The sequence below is a fragment of the Periplaneta americana genome, chromosome 11, assembly GCF_040183065.1.
Source record: "Periplaneta americana isolate PAMFEO1 chromosome 11, P.americana_PAMFEO1_priV1, whole genome shotgun sequence".
NCBI lineage: Eukaryota > Metazoa > Arthropoda > Insecta > Blattodea > Blattidae > Periplaneta > Periplaneta americana.
In genome coordinates this window covers 174,719,256-174,731,155 of record NC_091127.1, presented here as the reverse complement: position 1 = coordinate 174,731,155, position 11,900 = coordinate 174,719,256, and the positions used below count along the sequence as shown (strand labels likewise).

Here is an 11,900-nt window from a genome sequence, read left to right as displayed (position 1 = left end):
TAAAATATGCCAATTTGCATGGGCACAATTTAGATCCTTTTAAGGTTTAGTTTCGTTTTGATTATTAGTTTTTACTGTTTGTACTCAATTGTATTCATGTATGTTTTTGTTATTTAAGATATTATTTATTTTTGTTTTGCACCTTTGTATCTTCTGTTTGTGTATTGTGCTGAACTATAATTGGCCTCTGGCTGTTGTTCAGCACACAAATATTAATAATAAATAAATAAATAATAAATAAATAAATTATTATTATTATTATTATTATTATTATTATTATTATTATTATTATTATTATTATTATTATTATTATATAGAAAGACAAGTAAGAAAACATAGCCTTCAGAATCAAATTTGACACCAAAAAACATAAAACCAATGTTCTACCCTGAAACCTGCGGTATCTCTAGATGTTTGACCACTGCGAGGAAACGTAATGTCGCGCTTATCAGCCTATGTTCCGCGGTACTTAATGTTGAGGACGGTTTGACCAGCCTAGAGGTGAACTGCCGGCTGATAAACGTATGACGGGCAGCGATATGGAAAAGCTTAGGAACAGAGAATGAACGAAAAGAAAAACTAGTTGCAGAATGCCGTGGCAGTCCTCGCGATGTGTCAGCAGCTTATCTTCGTTCACCCCTGTTTAAATAGTGTGACTTCGTCACCAGATCGTCCATTTGAAAGTGATATCTGCCATCGGTAGTGGGTGATAGTTGGAACATGAAATACTCAAGAATAATTTGTACAGCACTGATGGTGATGCTTTCAGATGCACGACCACGCGACGATAAATTAATTAGGTAATTATTCAGTTTCTTACAACTCTTTCTCAATGTATGTCTGTAAGATATGAAATAAGGAAATAATAAGTAATAGATAGATAGTTGATAGCCGTCCCAACCAGGGTTTAATAATCGGCCTCCTAATCAATTCTAAATGAATATTCATATTTAATTCAATTTTTTCTTTAATAGAAACCCTAGTTAGGTAGGCTATCATTGAGAAATTTATTGGAAATGCAACAAAGATTTAGGCTACAAGACAAATTATATTTTATAAAGAATATAAATGATGATTAATTATGCTAATTGATGACTTCAGTGCAGTGGAGGATATCATGTCCAGGGTGCTGTCAGGAACTTTTAATTTTCGGAAGACTTCTAAGGACTCCCGTGGGATTGTGCCTCTAGCCCCAGTCATAATTCATATAACGTCCCATGTCTTGATGTTATATTTGGTCCCCAAATCGCTGCAGCATGGCAGATAAATTGCCCGTTTTTCTTTACAGACTTCTCTAGGCTGTTCCTAGCTGTTCTCAGAACTTCTTCCTGTCTAATTTTTCAGATTAAATCAAATCAGTTCTGTCGGCTAACACACATATTGCAGTACAAAGTAGGGGTTTCACGTTTGATTACCCAACTGAAAGTCAAATGATTAAGAGACAAAAATACATGGATTTTAGGTTAAATAATTTCTGGAATAAACATTCACTTCATCATATATTACTATTATTATTATTATTATTATTATTATTATTATTATTATTATTATTATTATTATTATTATTGCACTTCACGTACTATCGTAGCAAAATATCATTATATGATTACGTAATTTCTTGCGAATATAGCCTACAGTTCCAGAAGAAAATGGCCCGCCTGAATTTTGTAGGTTTCAGATTCAACGCACTGCGCATGCTCAGTGCTCCAAAGCAGTGGTATACACGAAATCGCTTTGGCAGTTATTCAAATTCGTTTTACTTCGATTATTGTTGTAATCCGAAACGCATTTTAAAAGACCAGATGAATGTTTTTTTTTAATAACAGATGAATATTTATAAATCGTGCAATAAAATATAATGGTGGTAAACGAAATTAGCCTGGATAATTAATTAATAAAACTCTTTCTTCAACAGTATCTGAACATTGTACTAGTCTGCGAGCAAGCACGCAAGAACAGAGCTATCGGAATGCTTGAGATAAAATGTCATAAACGGGGTTGTAGTGCACAGTGTTTCTTTAACAATGCCTCTTAAAGCAATAATTTTATATGACCTTATTTTCGGATTAATTTCGTGCTTTTTGCATTAATTGTGAAATACCGTCCTGTAACACTATTCAATTAATACTGGATTGAAAACCGTCGTTAAACCGTTGTGGTTTGAATCGTGCTCTGTAAAGAGCTTTAAGAGTCGGGCCATTTTTGTGTTTCTGAGACTGTGCACAGGCCTACATATTATATATTGTAATATTATTCTATCGCTAAAAATTTAATTGTATAGTCCATTCCTGAATTTAAAGTTCATTAAAGTTACTATTCTAGACGCAACACGATTTTCATTGGGCACTAAACTATAAAATAAAATATGTTTATACAAATCTTTAGTTTCGTTCAGTTTCTTCTCAGTTTCCGTTATAATAAAATCAGATCAGCTTTATTCTTCTGAATTATTTTAATCAATTTCTTTCAATTCAAACTCTTTACATCCTAAGTCACTACATTTAATTGTTTCGTAATGGCGGATCCTCCTTTCTTGTTAGGTATGTTTCTGGTTGTCTGCGCATTATCTTCCGGCAATTCCATTGTAAGATAAGTTTTGTTTCTTTCTCAACACAGGAAACCAACCTATCATTGGGTAAGTCTGCTGTTGGGGCTACTAATTCTTAAGTGTGCAGACAGACTTTCTTCATGAATTCACTCGACAGGGAAGGTCTACCACCTCCTCCATGTACGCTGGTTGAAGGACTATCCGCTTTGTCACTCCTGTCAATATGTTTTTCGTCCTTAACTCTGGGCATGATCCTCTTACCAGTAGTTTAAAACGAGGATATATGCATTAAAAGTACACGTAACAAAATATGCATTGTTAAAGTAAAATAGAATAGTAATATGCGTTACAAGAGCGGTATGTTGACATTTTCATGGTCGAGGAAAAGATTGAAAAAGCGAAACGTAGTTGAGCTTTTTTAATTTCCGAGAACATGAAAACAAACATACCGCTCGTGTATCGTACATTATTTTGTGCGAAGATCGTTTATTACATACCTGAAAGACGAATTTCTAATTAGTTGCAATGAAATCTCCATGTTGGTTTCTGTTTAATGACGCCAACTTCGGAACACCAAAATATCTTTCTTCAACAGTGTTGCTGTAAAATGTTTTCTGTGTTTACTATATTCCAGCAGGCCGTGATATACGTCTGTCTTTTTTCCCCCCAATCTATAAATACGAACTTAAAACAAACGTTAAGGTTATGTAATGATTTATTTTCCATTTTAATATTTTAACAATATTATTTATATAACATATTGCAGTAATCGGCATCTGGAATCTTGTTGATTTTTTCACGGCTTCTTTAATGTTACTTGTATCAGGAATGCAATAAGTTTCGTGGAGTAGTAGACTTTTTATTTAATTTTTGCAAATATTTAAAAACAATAATTAACATTGCAATTTAGGTGAAATTGTAGTGGTAAGTTTCCAATTTATAATTATTACTATGTTAAACGTCTCTAAAAATAATATGTTAAAAGCCTAAAGCAGTAAAATGAATGTCGCGCTTAAGCGGTAAGAAGAGGGAAATTGTTATGTGTGTTACGTTGGGAACACTGAAGTGGTATTTCACACTTACCGCGTATTTGCTTGGTTTCCGCACAAAACCAATCCGCGGAAAGTGTGAATTCCACATTCAGTATTCCCAACCTAACACACATAACAATTTCCCTTTTCTTACCGGTTAAGTGACATATTGATTTTACTGCTTTAGGCTTTTAACATATTATTTTTAGAGACGTTCAATATAGTAATAATTATAAATTGGAAACTTACCACTGCAATTTCACCTAAATTGCACTGTTAATTATTGTTTTTAAATATTTGCAAAAATTAAGTAAACTCTACAACTCCACTAAAGTTACTGCATTCGTGATGCAAGTAACATTAAGGAAGCCGTGAAAAAATCAACAAGATTCCAGATCCCGATGTTATTACTGCAATATGTTATATAAATAATATTGTTGAAATATTAAAATGAAAAATAAATCATTTACATAACCCTACCGTTTGTTTTAAGTTCGCATTTATAGACTGGGGGAAAAAAAGACAGACGTATATCACGGCCTGCTGGAGTATAGTAAACACAGGAAACATTTTAAAGCAACAATGTTGAAGATAGATATTTTTGTTTTCCAAATTTGCCGTCTTTGAACAGGAACCAAGATGGAGATTTCATTGCAACTAATTAGAAATTCCTCTTTCAGGTATGTAATAAACGATCTTCGCACAAAATAATGTACGATACACGAGCGGTATGTTTTCTTTCAATTCTCGGAAATTAAAAAAGCTCAACTACGTTTCGCTTTTTCAATCTTTTCCTCGACCATGAAAACTTCAACATACCGCTCTTGTAATGCATATTACTACTACTCTATTTAAGCAAATTACTGTTATGGACGGTTTTTCGGTTATACACGTGATGTGAGCATACTGAGATACCATCAGTTGTGTCCACACCTGTGGAGTAACGTTTACCGTGTCTGGCTGCGAAACCAGGTAGCCCGGGTTCGAATCCCGGTCTGGGCAAGTTACCTGGTTGAGGTTTTTTCCGGGGTTTTCCCTCGACTCAATATGAGCAAATGCTGGGTAACTAGCGGTGCTGGACCCCGAACTCATTTCACCGGCATTATCACCTTCACTTCATTCAGACGCTAAATAATCTGAGAAGTTGATACAGCGTCGTGAAATAACCTACTAAAAATCATCAGTTGTTGCGTGTTCTTCAACCCAGTGCTTAAGCAGCACACTTCTGGCACATTTTTTCTTTCGGCATCGTTGATAAAACCAATTCAAAATTGATAATTTTCTTGCGGCTAGGCTGTTCTAAAATACAGTTCACTTTATACACTATCCAATTTTCTCTGACTTGCCACCACAATGAATGAAATACTAGTGGCTTGTGCAGCAAATGCTGCTGCAAACTAAGTTCGTTAGACGTTCAAATAAACATTTTTCAGATTTATTTTCAATGACGAATACTTGTCTTTTTGATAGTTATTTGCTTCCATAATAATGAAAGATACTCCCTCTGAATGGATTTTTTTGCCCAAATACTTTTTCTTGAACCTATCCAACTTCAGGTTTTGAGTTTAAACGCGAAAACCCAAGTATCAATGTCAGGACGATAGCAGTAGCTATTTCAGGTCATTGTGGATTGTAGGCAAAAGTTAAAAAAAATGTCAGGTTTGCTAAGCTTTCGAACAATAGCATTTTTGTATAGCTGCTGCATGTAGAACTTGAAATTTAGAGCGTAAAATCATTTTATCCTACTAAGAGATCTTGCTGAAATGATCTGGAGACTACAAAATTTTCTAGGCCTCTTATTTTATCAGTAAGTAATACCTTTTGATCTTTCCTTAGGAACTGTAATTTTTGCGCTCTCTCGAGCCAATACTGAAGACAATGACACATATCAATATCTACACTACACTGCCATTAAATATATGAAAAAGACCCAACCCCACTGGGTTAATAAGTATAAAAATATTTGATTTTTAATAACAATATTATTATCTTACTTAAGTTTTGTAGTTATATATAGCAGTCACTCAGTAAATTATAGAAATGAAGACCTAAATTAAGACATTCTCTACATTTACTTACATAACCTCAAAACGTTTCACTTTCATGTCATCAATATAGCATCAATATTATGTACAATTAATGAAGAATAGACGCATCATGATATTAACTATAATAATATTTAATTTCTAATGGTAATAATGTCATCAAACCACCTCAAGTTTCGTAGAAATTAATATCTAATACACAGCTGTACTCAGAAAATTATACACTGCAGAATCAGTTTTTAATAACAAATTGAATTGAGCTCTAAATATGTCGGCAATCCTGCAGGTCATGGCCTTCGTGTAATAGCCTATTGTTTATTGTAGTGTGTGTTTTGTTCTGAAATTCAATCAAGTCGGCCGTGATTCAGTAAAATTAGTTCTCAAAACTGACAACAGATGGATTTTGGAAAATATGAAAATTATGTAGGAAAATTGACATTTCAATGAAAACTACTACTTTTCCGAAAAACTTTGGACGCCAGGCATGAAAATGAGGGGTTACTCATTAAAATCCGTTCAGCCGTTTTCCCGTAATTTCCATTACCAGTTCAAATTATATATATATATATATATATATATATATATATATATATATTCTGATTTGCCAAGTCGGCAAGTAGAAGACAGAAAATCGCATTATCGGGCCTGTATTCTTGCAATTTCCGCGCCAATCATATTGCAGCGTTCTCATGACAACTGTCAAAATCTTACGCACGTGGGAAGTAGACGATAAAGCGGCTTCTTGTTGTGATTACCTGTTCTTTAATCTCAACCTCCATCCTTCTTAACGTCTCTATATCATCCATTTGCACAGTCCGCGGTGCATTTCATTATGGAGTGCTTTGTTGATTGCCGCGGAATTCCGCAATGATTCACCGACAACAGCGCACTGTCTGCATGTTGTCAGATTGCAGTAAATAAAATGTAACTAATATAATGTATTTTAATGTCTGTGCTTCTTCTGTATTCTATTTTTGCTATTTTTCGTATTCTTAAGTCTGGTTTAAGCACCAGATAGATAAAGAAAATAACAAAATATGCGTTTATATGCGCTTAAAGCTGAAATATGCATTAACCCCTTTAATAGACGTGGACAAATTATTATTAGACTAAAACGCTTTCTTAGAAACATAATATAACTAGTGGCTTGTGCAGCAAATGTTGCAAACTAAGTTCATTACACGTTCAAATAAACATTTTTCAGATTTATTTTCAATGAAGAATATCAGACATTTTGAAAGTTATTTGCTTCCATAATAATGAAACATACTCCCTCTTAATGGTTTTTTATGCCAAATACTTTTTTCTTAAACCTATCCACCTTCAGTTTTTCAGTTTGAACGCGAAAACGCAAGTAACAATGTCAGGACGATCAATCGGTTTTTCATGTGGGAATAAAACAATAGCTATTTCAGATCATTGTGGATTGTAGGTGAAAGTTGAAAAAAAAATGTCAGGTTTGCTATGCTATCGAACAATATACATAGCATCTTGGTATAGCTGCTGCATGTTTCGTAAACTATCTTGAAATGTAGAGGGTAAAATCATTTTATCCTGCTAAGAGATTTTGCTGAAATGATCGGGAGACTACAAAATCTTGTAGGCCTCATATTTTATCAGTAAGTAATATCTTCTGGTCTTTCCTTAGGAACTCTAATTTTTGCGCTCTTTCGAGCCAATACTGAAGAGAATCACGCATATAAATCGACACAACAGCGCCATTAAATATATGAAAAAGACCCAACCCCACTTGGTTAATAATTACAAAAATATTTTATTTTTAATAATATTATTATCTTACGTAAGTTTTATAATTTTCAATAACATACACTATATAGCCGCCACCCAGCAAATTATATAAATCAAGATCTAATTAAAGATATTCTCTACATCTAGTTATATAACCCCAAAACGTTTCACTTTCATATCATCAATATAGTCTTAATAGTATAATTAATGAAAAATAGTCACAGCATGGCATTAACTATAATAATATTTCATTTCTAATAGTAATAATGTCATCGAACCACCTCAAGTTTTGTAGTTTTTAATATCCAATACACAGCTGTACTCAGAAAATGACACACCACAGAATCAGACCTGTAAATTAATTTTAGTAAGTCTTGAAATTTTTATTAACCAATTTAATTTGAGCTCTAAATATGTCAGCATTCTTGCACATCATGGCCTTCGTGTAATATTGTTTACTGCAGTGTGTGTTTTGTTTTATTCTGAAATGCAATTTAGTTAGTGACGACAGATGGATTTTAGAAAATAGGAAAATTATGTTGAAAAATTGACATTTCACTCAAAACTACTATTTTTCTGAAAAACTTTGGGTTCCAAGCTTCAGAATGAGGGGACATTTATTAAAATCCGTTCAGCCGTTTTCCCGTAATTTCCATTACCAGTTCAAATTATATATATATATATATATATATATATATATATATATATGTATAATATAGATTTGTCATATCAACTATCAGTATAATTCACAGAGTCTCCATTGTTGTAAATATGATTGTTTACATCTTCTGGTATATTTTTCCAATGGTTAAATATATTTTTCTGGCTATGTTGGTACTACTGGTGTTTTAATTACATACTGCAGAAGATATTCTCCCATGGCCTGCAAGAAGACCGGACATGAACGAAACTGAAAATCTGTGATCTATACTGAAGAAGAAAGTGAACAAAAACAGGCTTACAACAAAACATGGACTCATTTAAGCACTTTCTGATATCTCGCTAAATGATGCTGATATTCAGAGAAAGTGTCCAACTTTCGTTTCCAGTATCCCTGACAAAATCAACGTGTTAATAAAAAATAAAGAAATGTTCACAAAATATTAGTAACCTCCAGACTCAATTTTCTGTTCATTATTTCTGTGCAAAATATATTTTTGTTCATTATTTCTACCAATAAATACAGCTTCGTTGCACATATAATTAATTTAGTCTAATAATTTGTCCACGTCTGTATATGCACTATAACATCTTGACCTTTGTTTACAAATAACTTGAAATATATTTATGCAACGGTAGCATATGATTTGCAACTAAGGAATAAAATATGAAAATATGCTAAAATCCGCCCCTCTAATTTTCAGGCAGTACATCTCACTTGACGATATGTCAGAGGAAGAACATCTGAAGTTTGATTAGTGTAATATATTACTAGTCAGCGATGTGTGCAATGGAAGGGGAAATGAACTAGCCACCCTATCCCATTAACCTTCTTGTTTTGTTACCTCATGAGTGGTGCCTCATTGGTATAACTTGTGAGGTTCAGATCTGTCTTCGGACAGTTGACTAAAGAAAAAAATCCACGTTTAAACACAAATATAAATTTTGAATGTCACCTTCCCTTCGTTTGAGATTAATGTATTTATAAATTTCACTGCCGTATTTTTGTAATTTTATTTCATATACTGAATTACGACGACACATTTTTCTCAATTCTACGTAAATATACAATATCAGTTAGTTGGATCAATGAATCAGATACATGATAAGAGCACCACAAGAAAGAAAAATGAAAACACGAAAACTATGAATGAAAAACTATACTGCAAACATACGATCTGCAGTTTAGACCCTGGTTTTGTAATATTTGGTTACTTACGGATTATAAACAGTTGAGTTTAATACCGTTAGCTGTAAAATTCATATATTTCCATTATTCTTCGATGGCTTCGGTCGAAAGTATAGACCATTTTCATGGAAGTTAATAGAATAGAATGTTTTATTTTCGCTGGCAGAGTTAAGGCCATAAGGCCCTCTCTTCCACTCAACCAGACTTAATCAACACAATAGTGACACACATATTTAAATTATGAATATTTACAATAGACTTAAAAGATTTTCCACCAATATTCTTTAGTTAAGTTTTAACAACTAGTAGGGGAGACTGTTGTACCTTTAAACACTTTTCACATTTTATTTTTTTTTTAATTTTGGGAAATGAAATTTTTTAAATGAAGAAATACTTGAAATAATTATTGAAGATTCCTTTACAACTTCCTGTATGTATTTTCCTGTTTTACAGATCTATTAAGGATGGAAAAAATAAAATGAAGAGATATGTAATGTGTTCAAAGGTACAACAGGATCACGTACCTTGGAACATACTCTCTTGTAAGTTGGAACACATGGAATATAGGTGGGAATATAGCTATAAAAAGTGACAATCATATCTAAAATGTATTTTCAATCATAAACCAGAGCAGGCTTCTCTGATTTAGATTTTATTTCCTGGAGAAGCAATAACTGCTTCAGCAGCTTTCTTCAAGGCATCCGAATCAATTGGGGGCCTCTTTAATTCCAGAATTTTCGTGACATGGCCTTAAAATAAAAGAAAAACAAAAACCGATAGTATCGTGTAATTTGGAACATGTTCCGTGGTACAAGATGTTTTGTGTTCAAAGGTACAAGAGGGTGCACGTTTAAACAAATATGGCTCCCAAAACTAGAGAGTCAAATAAATCATGGAAATTAAAATATGTTATTACTCATCAGATGATAGGGAACACACCGTACTTGAAAGATATTAACAAATGCAATCTGGTTTTGTGTTAGAAAACATACATCAATGAACGAAATGTTTACTTTTGGTACTAAAAAACTACTTTTGTCCACGGAACTCACACTTTGCAATAAATCAAACTGAAACTACGACCAGAGCTACTTAGCGGCTTTCTCTACAATCTACTTCAGTTTGAGTCCTCTAGGTAGCAGCAAAAATTAAAAAACAAAAAATGTTCAAAGGTACACTATGCTAAAGGTACAACAGTCTCCCCTACATATTTACTTAAATTGTGATAAAATCTATAACAAAAAGTAATAATTCAATTTAGGAGCTAATGTAATTCAATTCAGTCTATATGCAATATGTAAAGAATTATAATTAAGTTGAGATAGATAGATGGTTAAAATGATGAGAATTAATTTAATGGAAGTTTACTAGAACTATGTTATAGGGAGCAAGATATAAATCTAAAATATCTATATATATAATTTGAACTGGTAATGGAAATTACGGGAAAACGGCTGGACGGATTTTAATAAATGACACCTCATTTTGAAGCTTGGAACTCAAAGTTTTTCGGAAAAATAATAGTTTTCAGTGTAATGTCAATTTTTAAACATAATTTTCCTATTTTCCAAAATCCATCTGTCGTCAGTTTTGAAAACTAGGTAATAACATTCACGGCCGACTTGATATTCCCTTCGCTTTTTGTTGCATTTCACAATAAAACAAAACACATACTACAGTAAACAATATTACACGAAGGTCATGATCTGCAAGAATGCTGACATATTTAGAGCTCAAATTAAATTGGTTATTAAAAACTTAACTTACTAAAAATAATTTACAGGTTCGATTCTGTGGTGTGTAATTTTCTGGGTACAGCTCTGTATTGGATATTAAAAACTACAAAACTTGAGGTGGTTTGATGACATTATTACTATTAGAAATGAAATATTATTGTAGTTAATGCCATATGTGACTATTTTTAATTACTTATACATATTAATGCTATATTGATGATATGAAAGTGAAACGTTTTGGGGTTATATAAGTAGATGTAGAGAATAACTTAAATTAGATTTTGATTTCTATATTTTACTGAGTGGCGGCTATATAGTATATGTTACTGAAAGCTATAAAACTTACGTAAGATAATAATATTATTAAAATCAAATATTTTTTATAATTATTAATCAAGTGGGGTTGGGTCTTTTTCATATATTTAATGGCGGTGTGGTGTAGATATTTATATGCGTGGTTCTCTTCAGTATTGGCTCGAGAAAGAGTATCTTTCATTATTATGGAAGCAAATAACTTTCCGAATGTCTGGTATTCTTCATTGAAAATAAATCTGAAAAATGTTTATTTGAATGTCTAATGACTTAGTTTGCAGCATTTGCTGCACAAGCCACTAGTTTTGATATAATGAGAATATTAATGTCATGAGATTTTTCCATTAGAGGTTTTGTATTCTATTTAGAGAAATTAATGGTAATAATAAGAATGGACAGATGTTAGTTTCATTATAAGTAACAAATATTAACCAGTAATCAATCTGTTAAGCAAGAATTTATGTAATGTTGACCTAAATGAAGTTATTGTCCAACAACCCCTTACATCACTCTGAAGCGAGTTCCAATTTCCAGCAACTGAAACTGTTAATCACAAATGTGTAAAAAGAAAGTGAACACTCAAATGTCCCACTATGTGGACATCGATACACAAGGCAAATAACATCAGAG

The 11,900-nt window shown here is 32.6% G+C and overlaps 1 protein-coding gene across 1 annotated transcript in view; it reads left to right on the top strand.

Moving 5' to 3' along the window:
• Positions 1 to 551: 551 nt before the first annotated feature.
• The window catches only part of LOC138709618 (cathepsin D-like), a 50,548-nt gene continuing 39,199 nt past the window's right edge, over positions 552 to 11,900 (top strand). The window contains exon 1 of the mRNA XM_069840518.1: positions 552 to 800. Coding sequence (XP_069696619.1) covers positions 721 to 800 — 80 coding nt within the window. The 5' untranslated portion in view covers positions 552 to 720. The remainder of the gene's footprint in view (positions 801 to 11,900) is intronic.